We start from the raw sequence: 23,367 nt of genomic DNA, 5'->3' as shown, positions 1-23,367 counted from the left end.
TGCCCACTCTTCTTTGCACAACTGCTTCAGTCACTCAGATGTGGACTTTCTTCCAGCAATTCAGAAGTAGACATTCATATAGTTGTTGTCCAGGTCCTGAGGCAAAGCATCCCCACGCCATCTTACTACCACCACCATGTTTGACTGTTGGTGTGATGTCCATGCTGTGAAATTCTGTATTTGCTTTACACCCAACATAATTGGGCCCATGTTGTCCAAGAAGTTGAACTTTCGACTCACCTGTCCATGGAAAATAATCCCGAAAAGCTTTGGGATCATCTTGGTGCTTTTTTGCAAATGTGAGATGAGCATTGATGTTTCTCTTGGTTAGCAGTGGTTTCCACTTTGCTATTCTCCCAAGAATCCCTTTATTGCCCAGTCTCTTTCTTATTATTGAGTTATGAACACTGTCCTTAACTGAGGCTAGAGAGGCCTGCAGTTCTTTGGATGTTCTTCTGGGATCTTTTGTGACTTCCTGGATGAGTTGTCGCTGTGCACCTGGAGAGATTTTGGTAGGTCAGCCACTCTGGGGAAGATTCACCACTATTCCAGTTGTTCTCCATTTGGAGACTGTGGTTCGGTGGAGTCCCAAAGCCTCTAAAAAAGCTTTGTAATCCTTTCCAGACTGAAATCCTTTTTTTCTCATCTCTTCTGGAATCTCCTTTGATCGTGGTATAGTGTGCTTGTAGAAACTTTGTGGTGACTACATCACTCTGATGGTAAGGTTCAATATGAGTGAATATGTTTCCTACAGTGTGGATAACTCGGAGGACCCGGTTTATGAGAGCTTGGAGGAGTTCCATGTGTTCGTTCTGGCCCACGTCCTGCGCAGGCCCATTGTGGTGGTGGCTGACACCATGCTCCGAGACTCCGGTGGAGAGGGTAAGCACAGGCCAGCATCTCAGTACTCACCTACTGAGTGTGCTCCCTCTAGTGGTTTGGAGGAATAACAGATCTCTGTATACTCAGACTGGGGTACATGTTTAATTTAATGGTTGCCTGCACATGAACTGCCAGTGTAATTTACATTTTATGTTGAAGACTGAAACTGTACCCAGTCATTCCAAAGACACATAATCAACAATTGGCAGTGGTCAGTGCCAATAACAGTTGTTATTATTCCTGAATAGTGTGCTTGATGTGCATTGTTTTTGTTTTAAAGGAATGTACATATATATATTTACTATCTAAGAATTTTGGGAAACACTGTGTTGTGTCTCCTAATAATTCAATGGAAGCAGATATTAAAAGCACATCAGCTTGTAACTGCCTTCCCAAGTCCCATGATCAGAGTCATCATACTCCAGCTGGATGGCAGAAGGGTTCATCCTCGCCACACAATTTCAGCACAGCAGTTCCCACTAGATGGAGAAGGCAGCATTCGGAGCTGAGTTTTGTAGCTGGTATAATGGCTGTGGTGCAGGGTAATTCCCTTTCCTGCCCTACAGTCCCGCTCTAATCAGGCCAGCACAAGCTGGCGCCAGCCACAGCTATGGCCTGGTGCAGCGAGACCGCTTTCCCAAAGAGCCACACGTAGCGCATGGCGTCCCACTGAATGCTGCTGTCTGCCCAGATCCAGACGAGCGTCTGCGGACCGAGGCAGAGCTTGTCCCCCAGTCGCTAGGCTCTCCCCCTGGGTGCTCACTGTGAACAGTGATGGGGAGGGCCGGGTTCAGTTCCGGTCTTACCTTCTCAGTGTTTAGCAGCAGATGGAGTGTTGTTACACAGCTTGCCAACTTCACTAAAAAAGCCTCACTACGAATATCCACCTGGAACACAAAATCAAGGCTGTCTTGAGAATTGGGGTTGTTATTGTTCTTGTGCATTATTTTATTTAAGCTGCGTTTCATTCTTTATGTGTCATTTAAGAGGAGTTTGGTTTTTATACTGCAGCGTTTGCTCCTATACCATTTGGAGGCCTGTACCTGCCACTGGAGGTTCCCCCCAACCGCTGCCACTGCTCTCCTCTGGTCCTGGCCTATGACCAGGCCCACTTTTCCGCCTTGGTGTCCATGGAGCAGAAGGACCAGCAAAGAGAACAAGGTATGTACTGAACAATGAGAGCACAGGCCCAGGTACTCTTTCACCAATTGCAACACAGAACAAGCCAGGTACAAGCTGGACCCATTTCAGCAAAAAGAAAGGTACAGTCTGTACAGTCAAGGCACATTAGAGAGTATGAACAGGCTAATCACAGCACAGAGTAAATTACTGAGTGTGCCAAACAACAGCAAAGAACAAATTACTGAGTGTGCCCAACAACCCAAGAACAAGCTGTGGACTGACTAGTAAAAATATAGTGCTAAGTATAATGTATAACTGCCCAGTCAGAGCACAGAGAAAAATACCAACTGACTAATCAGAGCAGAGAGCAAAGTATAGAGTGCTCAATCAGAGTGAAAAGCTGGAGCCAGACAGAAGCAGATATACATGGCAGAGTGAAGTTTGAAAAGGACCAGTCTTGGCACAGATGTCCAGAATACTGCTGAAGCATATAGATCAGCTCTGTTTGTGTACAGGAGATGTGATGGAAACTAAAGATTCACAGGTCTAACAGACTCAGAGGGCTGAGAGTGGCACACAGACGCAGCTCAAACACACATCTACCAAAACCAGATTTTCAGATCTGTTCCCTAATTACCTAATAAGGTGATAATTTAGGAAAGGCAGTCAACGAACATGTGACTGGTAGTCCAGTCTCCATGTAGCCTAGAAACAGTTATCTAAAGGAGTTCCCGCTTTAAGCACGGTGAATGAGCAGAGGCTTTCTGGCACGCCTCTTCCTGCCGCTGGCCAATAGGAGTCCCCTGAGGTCAGCCCAGGGCCCCGGTTGCCAATGTGGGCAGTGCTCCAAACCCTCCACCCGGTGTTCTCAGGACAACCCGGTCTGGGTCGGCTCCATTCCCGATAGCGTCTGTCAAGTTACCGCCAAAGCCACAACGGCCAACAGCTTAAGGGCTATGAGAGGAAATCCGAAAGGGGCTGAAGAATGGATTTCCCTTACAGGCAAAGTCATCTGCATGCCATCATGTCACAGCACTTCGGGGACAAATGATAACCGCTTCATTCAACAGAGCGCGGCCCTCCCCGCATGACACAGCGTGGGTAATGTGAGCGCTTTGGGCACAGGCGCTGCCATCAAGGCCCAGATTAGCAGGCAGCATTGTCCATCCACTTCTTCTGGGTTTAAACAGAGACCTCCTGAACTGACGGCTGTCAGCTGCGACAGCACAACATTCTGACTCCTCTCTGAGGCGCAGGCAGCAGTGAGATTATTTCCCCAATATATATTAGCGTATCAGGAGCCACTGTGCTTTGGAATTAAGCGCCGATTGAATTATGAGCGTCAGAGTCAGCTTGCCTTGGCTCCATCAATAGATAACAGTGCAAAACAGACAGATTGGTTTGTTTCTCTGCGTACAGGGCAGCTATGTGTCACTGCAGTAAAGAAACTCATTTTTAACTAGAGTACAGATTCCCATCCCTGACACTGTGCTGCTGTGTTATTAAAAATGTTCTTCATATCTAACATGTCTGCATGGATGATATGTGAGCCATTGTGGAGAGTTTCTTCTTTTAAGTAATATAAAGTGATCTGTAGTCATCTCTCTGTTTAAGAGTTTGAGAGCCCGGGTTTTTTTCCATGGGATGGTGTTACACCCCCAGCTGTGCTGCTTCCAGGGGGCGTTTTGGAGGGGTGTGTAATAAACTGGATTGTCTCTTGGTGGTAGCACCTTAAAGCTAAGCAGCACAGCATCATACTGATTACAGGCCCTGAGTCAACTAGAACTCCTCCGTTAGGTGGGTGGAGATCTTGTGTATGCACACATGAACAAACACACGCACATGCACTTATACAAGTACACACTCACACACCCAACCACCCCCCCCCTCCCATTCTGAACAGGTTTCAGGGAAGTAGGCGCACTCTGCCACTGCTAATTACAGCTAACTGGGCACCGCCTGCTCTGTCAGGCCACAGCTGGGCCACACCCCTTCTCCTACCCCTGACCAGCCTGTTCCCCTTCTCTCTGTGCACCGGATGACCCGGAAGGTTCCGGAAGGCTCTAACTGTTTGTGCTTTCGCATGTGTGTGGGTTTGCGTGTCTGAGCCTATGCATGTGTGGGGTTTTATGTGCATGTGTGCACCTGTGTTTGTATGTGTGTATACAGTATGTGATTATGTGCCAACTACTGGGCTTAAAGATGCCGCCAGGTGTTTGATATATGGAACTTAAACCACAGTGACATCTCACTGCTGGAATCCACATTCCAGTTATATTAGCTCAGTTTATTTTATGTGGTAAAAACAGTATAACAGGAAAAAGGTTGGCTAGGTATAGAGTCAGGCGAACTGCAAAGTTTGCTTTAATAGCACACAGCTCGTTTGATGGAGCAAAAAGGTTTAAAATATAGATTATAGCTTTTTTCACTGGTATCACATTTCTACAGTCCCCCAGAGTATGTGCACTGTTTAGACTACGCACCTTCTTCCGCCTAACATACACACAAACGCAAACACACACACACACACAGACTGACGAACGCTCTCTCTACCTGAATGACCTGGCTTTCTGGTGGAACGGGAGGAGAGCTGGTTTCAGTATGCTTGTTTTTGCTGCTGTGGTTTAAGCATGAGGAGAGTTGGGCCAAGTAAATGTCTAGAATTATTTTTAGGTCTACTTCCACTTTTAAAAAGACCTCCGTGGGTTTTCACTGAGCTCACATAATGGCCCTTTCAACCTTGTATAAAAGAGCCATTTTTACACAGTAGCACTTCAACACTTACCAAATTTAGTAAAAAATGTAACTGTACGTTGTATTAAAACAGATGTTCCCAAACTTTCATCTCAAGGTCTCCTAACATGTGCACCCTGTGACCCATGATACTTTATGCAACACCCACAACAGGCTGCAATTCAGTGACTATTTAACGCACATATAAATGAATGCCATTATGTCATGGATCCATGTTTTGTACAATATAAATATTTAGTGACCACAATCATCGCAATATTAGAAAGGATGTGTAAACCCAGTATTTGTTAAAATTTTCTGAAAGTCGAAAACATAAAATACATACTATATGGAAATATAAACAAAATATGTTTACAAAAAGTTTTACCATTTTCAGGCATTACAGATATCTAGGGGTCCCTGGACTTCAATGTGAGAACCCCTGTTATAAAAACATGAAAATGTATTCAATTATGTTAAATACCCCTTTAAATACTGTGCATACATATGTGGACTCTCCTGGATATTAACCTTGATATCTTCCAAACAGACGAGGGCACTGGTACTAAACGAGTCATTATGTGTTCAAAGCAAGCCTTCAGGCTGCTTCAAGCTGAGGAGCTGAAGCTGAAGTAAACCCCTATCACTGAGGAGAATGTCATGTTGGCTGATATCCACCAGTGGGCGCCACTGTCTAGAGTTACATGAAACGGGCAGTGCCCGCCAATGTGCTCTGCCTTGGTGCAATGTCAAATCTAAAAAGATTTTTATAACATACATTTTCAATATTTTTTATTACCTGCTTAATATTAGTTAACTCCAAATGCATGTACAATTTATGGTTTATTAAGCAATGTCACGTTATTTAGCACTGCAAGGGGGAGCTGTGGATAGTGTAGTATGAAACAATGAGGATGTGCGAAATAACTGCCATCTGCATTATTGTCAGGGAGAAGAAGTGTTCTTTATTTTTAGGGCAGTTGCCAGTGCTAACAGGTTGTGGTGGTATCTGTACCTTTACCCTAATTTTAGCTTAGTTCTCCTTTTTAAAAGCCCCTGTGCAAAACTGTGGTGTGTACCATGGGTCAGTGGTATGTAAACCTTCAATACCAGAGCTGTAAGAGGATTAGAAAACTTCACGGTGATCAAAGCACATATAATCGTTTAAGGCTGCCTATGTATGAATTGTCTTTATCAAGAGAGTAATAAAGAGAAGCAAGGCTCAATAAATGAACCTTGTGTGCCTGGACAGTCTGTGTGCGTGTGTGTGTGTGTGTGTGTGTGTGTGTGTGATTGTGTTTGTGTGTGTGTGTGTGTGCCTGTCTGTTCTTATGTGGGTGTGTAAGTGCGTGTGTGTGGGTGCGGGTGCGGTCGCGCTGTGCGCCTGGGTCTTTTCCTCTGTGGAGTTATTGTGTATTGTCTAAGAAGCTTGCTATGGCAACTGCTCTTCAGGACTGGATGGCGTGTGAGTGTGCTGATCACTGCGCTGGCAGCCGCGCTTTGTTTTGTCTGTCTGGTCCTGTGACCAACACAATCAATCGACCAGGAATGCCTGAGTTCCTCCTGCCGTCTTTACCTCAGAAACTGGAAGTGGTGCTTGTGACGACATGCCAGAGCAAGATGAGACTGGTTTACCCCTATCAATTCAGCTCTGCCTTTTATTCCTCCTCAAAACCCCTCCCCCCACCACACAGAGTCCCCTCGCCTCCCTGTATCAGTTCTTCCTCAGTCCCACCCCCTGGCCTTTCCAAACAAGCCGTCCAAGTCACAACTGGCACCCCTGCCGCATTTCTGGGGGGGGCCTGTGATGTCACGGGCTATGCTAATTCCACTGGGGAAGGTCATCCGAGGACAGCAGCGCGTGTCTGCCAACGCGCAGCGCGAATGTGGAGCTCCCAGGTTCCCGCCAATCCGAGCGCGGGAGGCAGCCGGAGCGGGGCGTGCGCGGCGGGTTTGGGTCCGCGAGGAGCTCGAGACAGCTGCAGTGTGGGAGAGCGGTGTCTGATTCAGACCTCCGCCAGCGCAGCGCGGCGCGGCGCAGGGGGAAACACGCTCCCGTCAAACCCCCGCGGCCCTCGCTGCCACGCTCCCGCACACCTGTCTGAGGCTTTGTGTGCTCACACACCTCTGCCCGTCGCCTGGCGCTCCCCGGCGCCTTTGTTTGCTCAAGCCCAGCTTAGCTCCCTGCTGAAAGGCACAAGCCTGTACCCACCCCGGTGCTAGCACAGCACTTTCAGGATGCGATGTTAGGGTGGGGTGGGGGGGGTGTATTTTTGGTAGCGTAAGTTCTCATTTGTTCTCTGGACAGATAGATTCCAGGAAACCAAAATCAAAGTGCGGAAAGCAAGCAGGTATGTGACCTCTTCCCCTGGAGGACATTCGTGCCAGTGGCCAGACCTCTGTACTTTTATTGGTTACATGTATTGCCCACTTCAAAATGCATCTTCAGCAGAATGAAGTGAAAATGTGTTCCTTGTGTTGACTGCGTTTAGGCAGTAGGCATGTTTATTCACCTTTCCAGTCGAAGCCCGGGTCTTTTTTTTGTGGTTTAACTTACACAAACACGTAGAAAGGATTCCAGTCTTTGATTTTAACGGCTGGAGCTGGCATGTTTTTTTCTTTTTTATACTGGGTAGTAGTTAGGTTACCTTCTCAGTGCCTACCCTCTCTGCAACTCTGATGGCTTTTCTGTGTCTAGGATAGATGGAAAAGCACTGCGATCAGTTTAAATTTGTGGCAACGAGTTTTTAAAGATGGGCTCAACAGGGGGCTGGTGATGACATCACTGGTGCTGCAGTACCGCTGGGTATTCTATTGTTTTCCCTAAGGGCTTAGTTGCTGATTTTAAAGGAGATGCCAAGCCCTTTTTAATGAGTAGCCTCTCTGAAATCAGCTGGAGTGGGATGCTGGATAACCATCAATTGATCATTCAGTCGAATTCGACGCACTATTGTCCTCTAAACCAAGACATCACTTCAGAGCATGTATTACAGACAGAATGCTAAACGATACTAAATGGAAATAGAAAAGAAAGTACGCAGCAATACAGTGACTCACAGAACTAATCACAAAAGTGCTACATAGTGATTAAAAGGAACAGACGTGTCTAGAATAATCTGACCTTAGATTTTCCTGTTGGAGGTACATTATGACTTTGCATTATCAACACACACACACACACAGTTTAAGAAAACCACCACCTTGAACTTCATCTGTTGAAGTGTTCCCTTAGTTAAAGTATTATATAATAGTTAAACTATAATACAGTTAAAATGGCTTATTTCATTTGACTGCTCATCTCATTTGGCAAGACTGCAATTAGGTTTTAGTGCACACTCACACACACACACACACACACACACACATGCTCTCTCCCTCACACAGAGAAACAGTAATCATTAGAGCTCAGCATAGACTGTGAGCACACATTGAGTGCCTCGGTACATTGTGTACCCCGGAGAGAGCGGGTGCTGCTGGCAGGGCCCCGAGCAGCGAAGACTGCCTGTACCCACAGTTCCAGACAGCCAAGGCTGGATCGTCCCCCATTGTCTCCCAGCCCAGCTGACATGTGGGAGGCCCTCTCCTCTCTCTCTGTGAAAGAGTCTTTTAGTGGATTAAAGCAGCAGGTATTCTCATACTCTGTTTTGGAACGAGGATGTCAGCCAAACCACACAAGAAGCAACAACCCATATCATATCGTGTTGGGAGTTTTCTTTTACTTGTTTTGTTGTTGACTTATTTTGAGCTATCAGATTTGAGCTGTGTGTGCGTGCTGTATGTCTATGTGTGTCTGGGTGTGTGTTTGTTTGTGAGTGTATGTGTGTGTGTGTGTGAGTCTGTGTGTTAATGTGTGTACAAGTGTGTGTGAGACAGAGAGTGTGTGTGAGCGTGTGTGCATGTGTGCGTGTGTGTTTGTGAGGGTGTGAGTGTATGTGTGTATGCGTGAGTGTGTGCGTGTGTATGTGAGTGTGTGTGTGAGTGTGTGTGTATGTGTGAGCTCAGATTAATACAGATGATCCTGTCCCTTACATTGTATTCCAGCTGTCATCCCTCTGACTGACTCTGAACACAAGCTGCTGTCCCTTCACTTTGCTGTGGACCCAGGGAAGGACTGGGAGTGGGGGAGGGATGATAATGACAATGCCAAGCTTGCCAAGTAAGTCCTGCTGATCCTCTACACACTGTACCCACAACCCCCATCCACTCCCCTATCCTCCACTTTCCCCTATCATCTATTCACTATCCATTACCCCTATTCTCTATTCACTATCCACTACCCCTATCCTCTATTCACTATCCACTACCCCTATCCTCCACTATCCCCTATCCTCTATTCACCATCCACTACCCCTATCCTCCACTATCCCCTATCCTCTGTTCACTATCCACTACCCATATCCTCTCTTTACTATCCACTATCCCTATCCTCTATTTACTATCCACTACCCCTATCCTCTATTCACTATCCACTACCCCATCCTCTATTCACTATCCACTACCCCTATCCTCCACTATCATCTGTTCTCTTCCCACTATCCTCTGTTCACTATCCTCTATTCTCTACACACTGTACTCTACTCTCTGCCTGCTAGCCCTCAAGCCTGTCCCCTGCTCTGTGGATGGAGGGCAGCGTGCTGCTGTGTACTCTCTAACGTCAGGTGGTTCAGTCACACAGGGGACAGGACCAAAGAGCCCCATTCAGTGTCGACAGCAGATCCTCCTGAACCCCGTCTGCCTCCTAAACGCCCATAAACACCCACATGCTCACACAGGCAGAGGAAATGAGGGCCAGACGCCCAGATTCTGCATCCTTCAGTCCGTCTGTTACCCAAGTAGTTTGTGTAGAACACCTCCCCCAGACCCCCAATTAAAATGCTCACCCTTCAGACTATGCCAGTATGAGCCTACTGTGAGATGCCTGTATATGCCATGAGCAGACAGGGGTTTGGAGAGTCAGAGTTGCTTGGACACTTTGAAGAGTAGGTTTTTTGGCTTTTTTTTTTTTCAAAATTCTTAGTATTTCCAAGTGTTCTAGGAATCAACAGCAACAGTACTGATTGTTACATCAGCATTAGAACATTCTAATCACATATTTGGGATAAGGTGTGATACTTGCAAAGCTTTTTTTCTGTAATGAAATTAATAGAAAAGCTGAAGAGGAGGAAGGGGGAGGGTGTAGGAACAGTACACTCACTTGAGTGTCAGTGTTAAAACAAGGCCTGTAAAACCTCATCTGCCACGCACATTAGAGTAAAGCAGTTCTGCTCACATGACTCATGTGAAAGCCTCTGTACGTGGCAATTATGTGGGTTTAATTTTATTTTTAACTCTGAGACAAAAACAGCTGTATATGAGGGTATGTCAGATGCAAATGAGCAGGAAGACACCTGTAGAGTCACTCCTGCAGGGGGGTGGGGGGTGTGGGGGGGGATGTCTGGGGATGGACCTGTAGTGGATCTGTGTGTTCCAGAGTGTGTTCAGGCACAGGACACAGAAAGCACTGCATAGATTTTCTGCTGTTGGGAATGAAATCAAATTTCAATATTGTGGTGTGCTGATGCTCTCTCCCCTTTGTTTCAGTCTCATCCTGTCCTTGGAAGCCAAACTCAACCTTCTGCACAACTACATGAATGTAACATGGATTCGAATCCCATCGGAAACAAGGGTACATATTTTTTTTTACATCCCTTAAGGAAAAAGCTGTCTTGTGCTGGCTGTATTTGGCCTGTGTTACCCATTAGTCACAGTTTAACAATCTTGTAGTATGTATTTTTTGTTTGTTAGTGTGGGAATACTGTGAAATATCTGAAATTTATAATGGGAGAGATATTTTGAATATTTCATGACTAATTGCTCTTATAATTAGTCTGTACATGAATTCTTATTCTGTATTAAATATACCTCCCCACTACAGCGTATTTTAAAAACTTTATTTAGCTGTTTTCTTTAGAAGGGTAGATTTTAATGACTAGACAAAACCTACTTATAGATATTATATCACATATCACGAGTGAAAAGTCAACATACATAAAGATATATGAAGTGTGGCAAGCTCATTATAATAAATTACATATTACTTTAGAAACATTTATTTTTCTGCTGGGTTTGGCAGCTGAGTCTCTATACATGCGATTCAGGCAGCTGTATTATTTCTATTGCTCCCTTTCTTTCTTTCTTTCTTTCTTTCTCTCTCTTGCTCCCTCTTCCTCTCTCACTCTCTCTCACTCCCTCCCTCCCTCTCTCTCTCTCTCTCTCTCCGTCTCTCTCTCAGGCCCCTCTGGCTCAGCCTGAGTCTCCCACGGCGTCGGCAGGAGAGGACGTGCAGTCCCTGGCTGACTCCATGGACTCAGACCGTGAGTCCGTCTGCAGCAACTCCAATGTCAACGGCGGCAAGCCGGGCAAGGAGAAGGACAAGGACAAGCAGCGCAAGGACAAGAACCGCACGGACTCCGTGGCCAACAAGCTGGGGACCCTCAGCAAGTCCCTGGGGATCAAGCTGAAGAAGAACATGGGGGGCCTGGGGGGGCTGGTCCATGGGAAGATCAGCAGATCCAACTCGGGCAGCGGCGAGAAGGTCAAGAAGAAGGACTCCAAAACCCGCAAGGGGAGCAAGGAGGAGTCGGGGCAGTCTGCCAGCACGTCTTCATCGGAGAAGGCCACAAGCCCTTCCCCCACGGACAGGGCGTCAGGCTCCTCCCCCGTGGACAAGCAGGGCGGCTCGGGCAAGGCGTCGGGCGACAAGGCGACGGACCAGTGGAAATACAGCACGGACGTCAAGCTGAGCCTCAACATCCTGCGGGCGGCCATGCAGGGCGAGAGGAAGTTCATCTTCGCCGGTCTGCTGCTGACCAGCCACCGACACCAGTTCCACGAGGAGATGATCAGCTTCTACCTGAGCAGCGCCCAGGAGCGCTTCAGCGCAGAGCAGGACCAGAAGAGGAAGGAGGCGGAGAAGAAGCCCCCAGCCAATGGGACGACCCTGAAGAAGCCCGAGCAGGAGAGCGCCATCCAAAAGGAGCGGTCGGAGAGGTCAGACAGCTCCCCCAATGAGGGCTGCTCCCCGGTCCTGCACCAAAGCCATAACTCCCAGCTGGCCCTGAAGATCCAGGAGAGGCAGAGCCCCACGCCCGCCCCCTTCTCCTCCCCAAGCAATGGTGCTAAGAGGGCGGGGCCCGTCCCCGTGTCCGCCCACTATAGCCATACCCCGCCCATTCAGAGGCAGAGCGTCATTCACTTGCGAGACGTCAACCTGCAGTCGTCCAACTTCCAGGATGATCCCTACAAGCCCGCGGTGGGCACCCTAAAGACCTGCGCCACCTACCCCCAGCAGAACCGCTCCCTGTCCTCCCAGAGCTACAGCCCCGCCCGCATGTCGGGGGTCCGCACCGCCGAGACGGCCGAGTCCCTGTCCTACAACATGCCCGGGGAGCACAAGTCGCACACCTACACCAACGGCTTCAACGCCAGCGACGTCCGGGACTGCCTGGCGTTCGCCGACGAGGACTCCCCCCGGGGGTGGCTGAGCCACGACAAAACCAAAGGCCGCAGCGCCCTCTACTGCCCGCAGCAGAAGCGCTGCAGGAGGGAGAACTGCTCCTTCTACGGGCGGCCCGAAACGGAGAACTACTGCTCCTACTGCTACAGGGAGGAGCTGAAGCGCAGGGAGAGGGAGAGACCTGGATAGCCCACGCTGCCTTGCCAGCCGGAGAGAGGCTAACCAGCTGGCCCTCAGCAACCATCGCAGATGTCCTCGGAGAGAGAAACAAAAAGACGACCATCTTCGCTCCACGAATAACCAGATAACTGCAAAGCATAGACCAGAACAAATTTCCTACTCCTGTTTAAGAGCAGTTTTGCTTTTATTATTGTTACCTTTCTCTCAATATCGAAAGGTCAATGTTACTTGATAACAAGGGCGGGGCAGACTGAAATCAGCCCACAGCTTTGGCCACAGGTTTTTCACTACCCATCACCACATTTTTACCTGAATGCAGTTGTTTAAGTGGTTGGAGAGCTCAGTTCTTTGCTGGTTGCCCTTAAGCCATATTGCAAAATCATAACGTTGTAGGAAAGATCAAATGATGAAGCATATGCACGGCTTCTCACGGGTCAAAATAAAGAGAAAGTTCTAATCAAATGAAATGCAATACTGTACAGACCAGACCTTAAAGTCTCCAAATAGAAAAATATTGCTCCCCTGTTTGTCCAAAAAATGTTACACAGAGGCAAATGCACAGGCAATGAGTGACATTAAAAAAGCAATAAGTTTATCGATGTCAGCAAACTTTTTCTAAATTTGTCTATGCATTTGCGCAATTGGGTGTTTTTTCTCCTTGATTAAGGGATTTGAATCACAGCCTCTAACTGGCTTCGTTAAAATGTCTTATGAATCTTCTGCAGAAGATGCAAGTCTGTTGGAATGAAAGTCAAAGCCATTTAGTTTCTTGTTTGTGGGTTAACATCCCATAGCTCAGTACTGTGGGCCATATTCGAGTAGAGGACTTTGTGGTGAAAGGTATATGTGATGTAATAAGATGTCTTCCTCACTCACTAGCATTCACACGCTGGCATTAATCTACAATGGCACAGTTCCCGCTTATCAAGCCAAAATTATTTTGACAGGAAAAATATGATGTGCCAAAAACACCAACCAAAAATAAACAGGCAGACAAAAAGAATGTCCTCCATCGTTCTCAGGTACTCAAAACTGAGAAGCAGCTTCCTTGGAAAATGAATATAACTGACTGAATCAGTGAAGTCGGAATGACCACGGAAAGCCGAAATGATTAAATAAATAAAGATTTCCACCTCATTCCCTCTGCCCACTGTAGACACACCGTAGTACATTCCGTCCGCCATCGCTCGGACGTCAGAGTCAGGGATGATCGCCATTCATTGGCAGTCTTTCGCTGTGCCATTCACCGTTCACTGCTTTCGCTGACGTAAAAAACAAGGCCTGGGCCCAAACGGCATGCAGGGACGAGCAGCCGTTTCACCGGCCCCGACCTGTGATGAAATCTGTTCATCTCTTTCCCCGTTTCAGTTTTTCAGTCAGCTGAAGCCTGTGAATTATGTGGGTGCATTTCAGAGGAGATAAGTCTCCCAACACCACAAACTTGTCATATCACTTGCCTATCCTCAATGAAAAAGCGAACCGTGTTTGATTTGAATACCTTGTTGTTTATCAAAACAGTAATCACTGTAAAATAGCATTCCATATTTGCACTGTTGTGTTTGTACTTGTAATATGCTTGAGTGCCATGCTGCCCTTAACCGCCTGTCTTTTGGCCAAAGATGTGGGCTGTGTTTTCAGTTTGTTTCCATGTTTCTACTCGACAGGTCGTATGTAACAGGTTCATGGACTCTCACCATTAGAAATGTAAAATATTATTTTGTATTCATTTGACAGTTTTACACTACTTTAAATTATTAATTTGCACATTAGGTACCAATGTAAATAGCAAAAGGAAAAAGAACAAAAAAGATTAGTTTATTGTTAAAAAAAAAAGAGCGGTGTTGTGTGTTTTTGTTTGTGGACTACAGAATGTGACTCTACAGTGCATTTGGGAGTTTACAAGCCAAGGGTCAATTGTAACATAGAAAATTATTTTTATATTCTTTTCACAGAATTCCATGAGGCAATATTTAGTGTTTTTTTATTATGGACACATTTGCCACTTTGGTTGGTTCCTTTAATTGCTGGGTTTGTGAGGAAAAGAACCTTCAGGAAAACTGAGCTTTATGAAAGCTTAGAGTTTTCAGGTTTACTGTCTCAGTATGAATGCTGTTTAAGTTGCTGATAGACCTTCATACAATACATTTGCTTTTATTAGCTCTTTTCCCTATCCCTATTTTTTCCCTTTCTGCAACTGCAACTGTACTAAACATCATGTAGCAGATTATAAAAGAAATACTCAAGGTAGGAATTCAGCTATATCTGTGAGCACCTCTGGAAAAATGAGGCATGTGGTCAAAAATGTGATCATAGAACTTAATCCGGACTGTGATAGATCATTTATTGATATCAATTGATTATTCTTTTAAAACATTAAGAGCCGCTTTGTATATTACACGGCAAAATGTAAAATTGAGTAACAGCCGCAATCCACAGAATTAAGGCTTCAGGTGTTTCATATTTTCATCAGAAGTTAGATTTACCTTATCACACATTAAATATGGCCTTTCACATTCTTTCTTTAACAGGTCTTGTTAAGCGTACATTTCATGTAAGTTGGCTCACAATACCAGCCCACGATCCCCCTTTAATTGGCCTGTTCTCTTGCAGAATGTTCCCACGAACAGCATTTCCCAAAGTGCATTGGATTTCGACTGAGTTCAGGACAGACAACTTCACAACCTTCCCCACTATCCCATGTCTTTTTTTTATCAATCAAAGACTGAAAAACCTAACCAAAGGGTGAATGCCTTAACATAAAAAAACTTTTCAAAACTAACTTTCTTTATGACTCACTGACATGAAAAGGAATTTTATTCTGAACATTTTGGTACCATACATGGAAATATAAGGAACGTGGGAACCAACAATGTATCTTCTCACGGCTGTTGATATCTGGAATTTGTCATCTCAAAAATGCCATTTTTGATCAGAACTAGCTGCACCTCATTTTGCTGGAACTGGTCACAGTTATATATAGAACTAATTTAATCCGCTGAGATCCTCCAACATGGAGCAGTAGTGGTGGTATATCACATTATGTACAACTGCAGAGTCACTAAACACACAGCTAATTAACATAATTTCTACTGTACATTATATACAGCACAGTGCCTGCATTTCAATGTTAAAAGCAGATCAGGGTGGAAGTGCTTACTTTCTCTGAAGTGTTCCACATGAAAACTGCACAACACTGACAAAACCACTACATCAGCCTTCATAAATGCTTACACAAGCCAGTATCAACTGGAATACGATGCTGTACAGTATGACCCTATCCATATCATAAATTCCATCACTCCTATATTATGTTTCCTTCTGAAATGTTAAGGCTATATAAGTTTGCATTCATGTTTATAAACACTTGTATGCTGTGCTTATTCAGGTGTTTTTTGGTTCTAAGGTGTTGTGTATCTTTTATGTTGGACCTGTTATTGGTTGTGATGACTGTAGGTCTTTGCATTTTATGAGGAACACCTCAGAGCTCTCCCATGGGTCTCCTGTCCTCTCCAACAACTGGCTGCATTTCACATCAACCTTCAGGTCTTTGAGTCGCAATAAAATACCTTTGTACGAATCTGTGGCTATAGACTGCCATATATATGTAGCCTATGGATATATATAGTGTCTGTAGCCAAGCCTTCATGGTAGTAAAGTTGAGAGGCATCATTTTATAAGTCAAGGAAAGCACTTGTGGGATTTGCAAACTCTGCAAAAATTACCAACTGCAGTCTCCTGAATGATAAAATCAGCAACTGCAGGCTCCATGGTATATATCACTGAACCGCTCTTGTTGCAGTAATGTGCGCCCCTTTATTTGTCTCCTCTTATAGCCAAATACCGAATCCTCTGGACAATCTGCCAACACAGAAAAAAGTAGTGCTCCAATGATATGCTGATTGTTTCTGATAACTGTTTGTTATATTATTGGTTATTCGCTTACACTAGTTTTTATAGTTACGAAATAAGAGTAGCCTATTTTTAAAATGAGGCTACTGTAATTTAAATACATGACCACAATAAATAAAGGATTCTTAATTTCTTAAAATTTGTAGTTTCACATCACTTTTAAATTTCACAAGCAGTTCCAAGCTCGAAATAAGCATTCATACCACAGAGATTCTATAGTACTTTTACTTCTTCAAAACAAAACGTGATGCATCCCAGGTGCAATTTTAGTCCTCCAGTTCAAGGCCTTAAATAAATATGTCAATGCATTTATGAAAGAGTGCTCACTGTATGAAAGCATTTAAATAAGTGCAATGTATTAATGAGGTTGAGCCACACTCAAAACTGTCTTAGAGCCAGGCCATTCCAAGTGAAACAGTTAACTACAATACATAGTCACATCTGTATATTGTTGAATATAACTGGTTTTCCCAAATGGTATGACCCACACATACAGAGATAGCCAGAGAAAGATGTTCAAAAAATATGTGATCTGGTATATCTTTATAAACAAAATAGTATTTCTGGTCAAATTCATTTTTATTTTAGTTGCAATACTGCTGCTGACCAGGTATGAATGGACATGGTAGTTATTTGGCTGAAAAGCCCTAATAGTGTCATGAAAATCATTTCCTGTAATTGCATTTTTCCTTCCAGTAAAAACTCCAAGAATTTTCCTGTCATGCAATAGCCCGGCTCCAAGAATTATGGCTGTCGCGGGTAAGTTAACATATTCAGAGTTGCATTGCTGTGTATTTTGGGAATGAGTTCATAATTTGACAGAGGCCCTCCTAGTCCCACCCTCCGGCTATCCCTCCCTGCACCTCGTGGTACTCCCCAGCTGAGGAGATATCGGTTCAAGAGGCCTGTGGGCTTTCTCAGCGGAAAGGGAAGATAGTATCTCTATCCTGAGATTACCTCACAGCTAATGGATAAACCCCGAAAATCTGGGGTCCCAGGAGAGGGGGCAGTAAGAGAGAAATGCCCCTCAGGCACAGAATGATGTGAGCGAGTGAACAATTGAAAACGGCTGATGCTGCTGCAACCAAAGCAGCGCTTGGGAAGGTTGCCAAAGCGAAATGGATTGTTCTGTGACAAACTATTCACTTTTTCTCCTCCAGTCGTCTATTTTAACACATATCTAAATAATGCTTCAAATTTCATTTTGTGTTTCCAAAATGAAGCCCTGGGGGAAGCATTTTGGTTGGATGCAGCAAGTGTACTTCAAGTCCACAGCCTACGCAAGAGAGATCCATCAATGTTCCTTAAGGCCAGGTATATAGATTCCTGTATGTGACTGTTTGCTCTCTAGTAAAAATCTGCCAGCGCCTTTGGGTGTTGTTACACCATTCCTATGGATTAGTGTAAAGGGGCTGATAAATAATTCAGGGTCAAGAATCTCAATGAAGCACAATGCTGGATTGAGAGCACAGCCTATCTACACCTACTCAAACAGTGCATACAAGTTTTTGCGTGATTCATGAAGTTATAGCCTTTTCACAATGGGCTTTGCGGTATGAATGGTCTCAGACTGGCTTGTAAATTCTTAGAGCTAAAAACTGAAAAAAGGCCACGTGCCACTATATTAAGAACATATGTATACATTTAATGATTTCTCCTTGACCTGTGAACCTTACAGGGATGCAGTATTCACAAAAGTACATTACTTTGACAAGGAAGTGAGCTTCAAAAACGCAGCCTGGTTTAGGCTGCTTGGGTGTACACCAGCACAGCCATACCAGTGCAGAGCTGAGAGTCACCAAGTTCACAACCCAAACTCACTTTGTACAGCGGCTGCTGTCTCACCCAGCCTGAACCCTGACTCGAAACACGAGAGCACAGTGTAGCGGACACAAGGCTGCAGTTGCAACCCCCCCCACCAGCCCCCCCATCACCCCCCCCCCCAGCCCCCCTGGCTCGACCTCCCCTCCCTCAAAGACAATGGCTCCCATTCTGTCTGCACACAGAGCCCAGTCTCTGCTGCCAGGCAGCCGGTGCAATAGCAGCCCGTCCCACGCACTGCACCCCGCTGCATCCGCACCTTCGCCCACACAGGAGAGCTGCAGAGCACGCATCTCCAGTTCACGTCTCCACCACACAAAAACCTGGGATATAAATAATCAGTGAGTTCAGTACTTCAGTCCTAAGGCCTTTCAATGTCCTGCATAGTTGTCAGCGCATCTATGAAGGAAGTTCCCACACAGTCGTAATCATTTTTATGAGGTTCTGTCGCACTAAAACATCCTTAGGAGTCCCTTAGGAGTCAAGACATCTTCAAGTGAAACAGCTAAACTGCAGGTCATATTCTCCTATTGGTATGTTACCAGAAACTGTGATTGTCACAAAGGTAAAGACGCAGTGCTCACCCAGGGAGAGAGGGGGAGAAGGGAAGGTAAGACAAGGGGGAGACTAAAAGAAGTGGTAAAGGTGTTTAGCACAGGGGCTTAGCAGGTAGCGAGGCAGCAAGATAATGGATCAGGTAAATGCGCAACAGCAGTTTAGTTTTGTTGAACTGGACAGACCTACGATGAAAAAAGCAGGATCCCTCTAAGTGGGGTTTAGAGCTCTAAGTCACACACACACATGCAAACATACTCCTGTAAACGCATATAGGATGCATAAAATAAGCCCACACAGACACTTGCAAACTCTAGTACACACATAAATATATACAACATCTAACGTATATGTCCACAGGGAAAGAGGGAGGGAGAGAGAGAGGGAGGGAGGGAGAGAGATAGATGTGCAAGTACCTATGCGCTGAAATGACGTGCAGCCTTGCTTCCCTGTTCCGACTTGCATGTCAATAATTTCCCCGATGACGGCACTTTCTAAAAACCACTAATTAATGTCTCACCTTTCACGTAATTTCAACAGCAGCAGCTACAGCTCTCAATAGTACTTCTAGCTCTCAGTTTTACTAGCTCTCAGATTTGGAGAAACAGCAAACAGCAAAGTCTTTCGATTAATTTTTGCTTAGGTTTATGACTAATTTGTAGACACTTCCAGATTCGAATGAAATCTAGCACGAAACAGGACGTATAGATAAAATGCATCATGATTTGTATTAATATTCATATAAACAAAAACTAGGCCTACATGTAAGCAACCATATCTATCTACTGCAGAAAAAACTGATCATGACAATTCATAAATAATGTGATGCCATATTTAAAAACCCTACGTCATGGTAGCACACCATCTGAGAATGAAGCACGACATTGTCGGGGATAAACCACGTGTTGATTTTCAATAGGTTTAATTGAGGTTGTTAAAATTTGAGACCTCTAGCCAGGGTAAGGCCTAACCTCGGAGAGCGTGTTAGTGCTGAGACTGCTCTTTGTGGACCCGCGCTGGAGAGAGAAATCCCGTCTACAGAGACGAGCTTTGTTCCCTGGTGCCAGGCTCTACACTCGGAGCACATCCAGTTCCACAAGAGCGTGAAGCGTTCGCCTAACCGACGAAGAGTGGGAGGGGCTGGACAGCTTTCGCTGGGGAAACCAAGGGAGAAGGAATTGCACACGTTGTACCTGCCCGCGCCGCCTATTCCGTCTTGCTATTGCTATTTCCAGGAAAACCAGTATGCGCAATAGCAGTCAAGGGTCGAACCGCCTACAGATAGCGGCTCAGGAGCGGGTCAGAGAATACCGGCACTCAGCCCACGGAAAAGCACCCAGAACAGACGGTCACGACCACGGCTCCCTTGACATAATCCTCTGTCGTGCTGTTTGCATTTTCTGAGAAGTACTCTTTGTTCTACGTGGGCGTCTTGTTATCAACATGCGCGTGCACGCACGCACGCACGCATCCCCCCTTGTACAGTGTTCAGACACAAGTGAATACACAGACTCATGCGCAAAAAAAAATCTGTTTAATTATGTCCTCCTACAGAATAAAAAATAACTGACTTTTAATGAAACGTAGAGGCCGTTTGGAATGATACATTTTAGAAGTTATCATTGAAATATTCCTAACTGTAACCACCTCCCTCAAATAAATAAATAAATAAATAAATAATATCTCAATTAACAGCCAAAAATGCTTCCACCCACAAAAGTGAGGTAGTTCCAAGATGTTCTAAATTCTATAATGTTATTTCCCCTCCAGTTGCTGTCTGCAAATGCATCATTCATTTATCATTGATGACTGATATGATATTGGGTTTCACTTTGATTTGCATCAAGAGAAAGCATACATTTTTTTTTTACTGTGTGTGTCTGTAGATGAGTATGTCTGTGTGTGATAGATGCTTGGTGTGTATGTGTACATGCATGTGTGGTGTGGGTGTGTGTGTGTGTGTGTGTGTGTGTATTTCTTGGTGTGATGTGGAAAGGACAGAAAGGACAGAAGACATGTCCACAAGTTCTGCTCTATACGACTAACACCAACACCCTTTGTACGGTTCAATGTGTACTCTAAATTGTTTTAAAAAATACAACTGTTCCCAGTACACTACTTCTACACCATATCCCGTGAGTTTGAATTACTATGGCAACAAGACACAATTTATGCCTGCTGCTCTAAAGGCAATGCAGTCAGGTTTTTAAAAACACAGAGAGGATGCTCCACCCCAGAGGTATTTGTGTGTCTATATCAATGATTCATAGAATGATTACAGATACAGTATGTAAATCAATCATCTGAAAACAAATGGATATGGTCACAACACAATACCAATAAATCGGAATGACTGTGATACTGTACAACTGTCATGATGACATGACAACAGAATATGTCTTAATCAGTTTGTATCATTTGAAGTAAATGATGCCATTGTCATGAGAGATAGACTATTAGAAAGGACTCAATGAACAGACGATACAGTGAGATCTTTGTTTCAGCAAGTGATCTCATTGTATAGTTGAAGGGGGAAAGGTTATCTAGTGGGAGTGCCAGTGAACAAAAGATAGTTATCCTGGTGCTTTATAGATATTGTCATCACACTCTACACATTTTCACAGCAAGAGGGTGGTTCTGATGTTGCATCTTGAATAGCCGCCTAATGATTACATTTTAAGGCAAGCATTTAAAAGATGTTAGTGCTTGTTTTAAAAGACCCCAGAATGGTTGGTTCCATGTTATTAAAATAAAGGATTTTGAAACTATTAACATATAGATTTATACAGTAACAGTTTCATACAGTTTTAACAGCAGTGTCCAAAAATAGGGTTGTGAAAAATAACCAGTACCCACAACCATTCCTGACACCCTTTGTCACTTCTGAAGCCACCAGCTCTGTAATGAAGCAGAACTGCTATAGCAGAGCTTTTCCATTAAACAGTGCACAAAGATAGTGAGAAAATGTGCTTTAAGGGAAAAGTGACTGCTGGATGTGTGAAGTGTTCATGAAACTGTGAAAGCGTGTGCCCTGTGAAAGTACTAGGCTGGGTGTAGAGTGGTACTAAATGCCCACCTTGCAGGGTAGCGTCTAACTGGTTTCAGCATCACTCAGAGAGGGAGCGTTTCAGTTGGCAAGACTGCCCCCATATCATCTGCCATGAGCGACTTCTCCAATACGTCAATTAAAGAAGCGGGAACTGGCAGCCTGCTTCTGTTCTGGGGACTCATTTCTAAAAATGTCTGAACTTCACGGTGAGAAATCAGATCATATCCACGTAGTCTTTAGATAATTTTCCAAGTTGTAGTTGCATTTCATTAATAAGAACAACAGACCACAAAGCTTCTTAGATTGGTTTAAAGTGGCATATCTTACACACCTGCGATGTATACCTCTCAAATGAAATTATATTTCAAGTCATTTGAACTTGATTTACAATTAAAATTGTGAATGTAGCTAATAAAAGCCCTTTTTCTCGAAATATGATGATGATGTTGATGATGATGACGACGATGATGATTATTATTATTATTATTATTATTATTATTATTATTGTGGAGAGTAGCCCTGATGTGCTTCTTAAAAGGCGGTCTGTGCCAAAAAGCAGAGTGAAATTCTCTGAGGTGGTGAATAAGCAGCCCCGGTGCCACGCACGCCCTGGCAGTGCCAGCGCCGATAGTGTGCTTGACATGGACGCCTGGCATGTGGGCGGTTTGGACTGGCACAGAGGAGAGGCTGCGGACTGATAAGCAGCCAGAGTGTAGAGAACACCGGGCTTCTCTCGCTCTATTTATAGGGCCCTGTTCCTTCCTGCTTCACTCAGGAGCGAATGATTCAAGTTCAGGAAGGATGGGTCTGTCTGTAGGTGGTGAGGACAGAGACACTCTCTATCTTTAGCATGTAAAGAGGGAGAGGGGTATGTTTTTCATTTTTTAAGAGAAGCTGCTGTGCATAATTTTCATCCTGCGTGTATAAATTTTCTCTTTTGTGAGGTAAAACACTCCCTCTCTACTGAAAGGTAATAGAAAGGATAGTTCCCTTTCAAATTTAAATGAAGAGCTAACATCATCGCCTAATTCTCCCCCAGTTGTCGTATAAGAGCGGTACATAACGCTAAGGAGCTGTTCTCCAGGGTCTATGACATCATGCCTGATTGCTGCACACAGTGATTTTATCTGTAACCACCCAGTAACATAATAAGCACTGGGAAATCCTAGTAATGCTGGTGTGTTTTTGCATTTTAGAAATAACTGCTGATTCGAACGCTACAGAGAGTTCAAGCAATGCAACAGCTGCAATCAAACATTCCAAAGACATGTCACGCTGACATAGCACAGACAAGGCTGTCTGTATTTAAAGCCTTAAGCCCAATCGCAGACAGAACAACAAGGGAAATACCGAGAAAGGCTGGCTTTTCCACAGGAAAAAGATAAAGAACAAGATCAGTTCTAAAGCACTCGCACATGTACTGTCATTCCAGAAGTGACAAAACCTGAAATCTAGAAAGCATTAAAAAAAAGAAACCTGGAAGCCATTCAAATAGATTAGCAATGCATTTGTCATATGACAAAGTATTATGAGGTACAGACTACAAATAACAAATAAGCAAATTCAGTACAAATGCAGGACAGGGCCATCATAATTGCAGTTCCCAAGTATAACAATTTCT

General features: G+C 44.6%; 1 protein-coding gene across 1 annotated transcript in view; it reads left to right on the top strand.

Moving 5' to 3' along the window:
- Nucleotides 1-15,989, top strand: part of LOC135241889 (OTU domain-containing protein 7A-like) — a 71,683-nt gene extending 55,694 nt beyond the window's left edge. Inside the window, exons 9-13 of the mRNA XM_064312651.1 lie at nucleotides 755-882; nucleotides 1,894-2,043; nucleotides 8,779-8,893; nucleotides 10,318-10,402; nucleotides 11,009-15,989. Coding sequence (XP_064168721.1) covers nucleotides 755-882; nucleotides 1,894-2,043; nucleotides 8,779-8,893; nucleotides 10,318-10,402; nucleotides 11,009-12,421 — 1,891 coding nt within the window. The 3' untranslated portion in view covers nucleotides 12,422-15,989. The remainder of the gene's footprint in view (nucleotides 1-754; nucleotides 883-1,893; nucleotides 2,044-8,778; nucleotides 8,894-10,317; nucleotides 10,403-11,008) is intronic.
- The last annotated feature ends 7,378 nt before the right edge of the window (nucleotides 15,990-23,367 follow it).

This window comes from Anguilla rostrata, chromosome 16 (assembly GCF_018555375.3).
Source record: "Anguilla rostrata isolate EN2019 chromosome 16, ASM1855537v3, whole genome shotgun sequence".
Classification (NCBI taxonomy): domain Eukaryota; kingdom Metazoa; phylum Chordata; class Actinopteri; order Anguilliformes; family Anguillidae; genus Anguilla; species Anguilla rostrata.
Note: the sequence above shows the minus strand (reverse complement) of the source record. Positions and strands in the feature narration are given on the sequence as shown.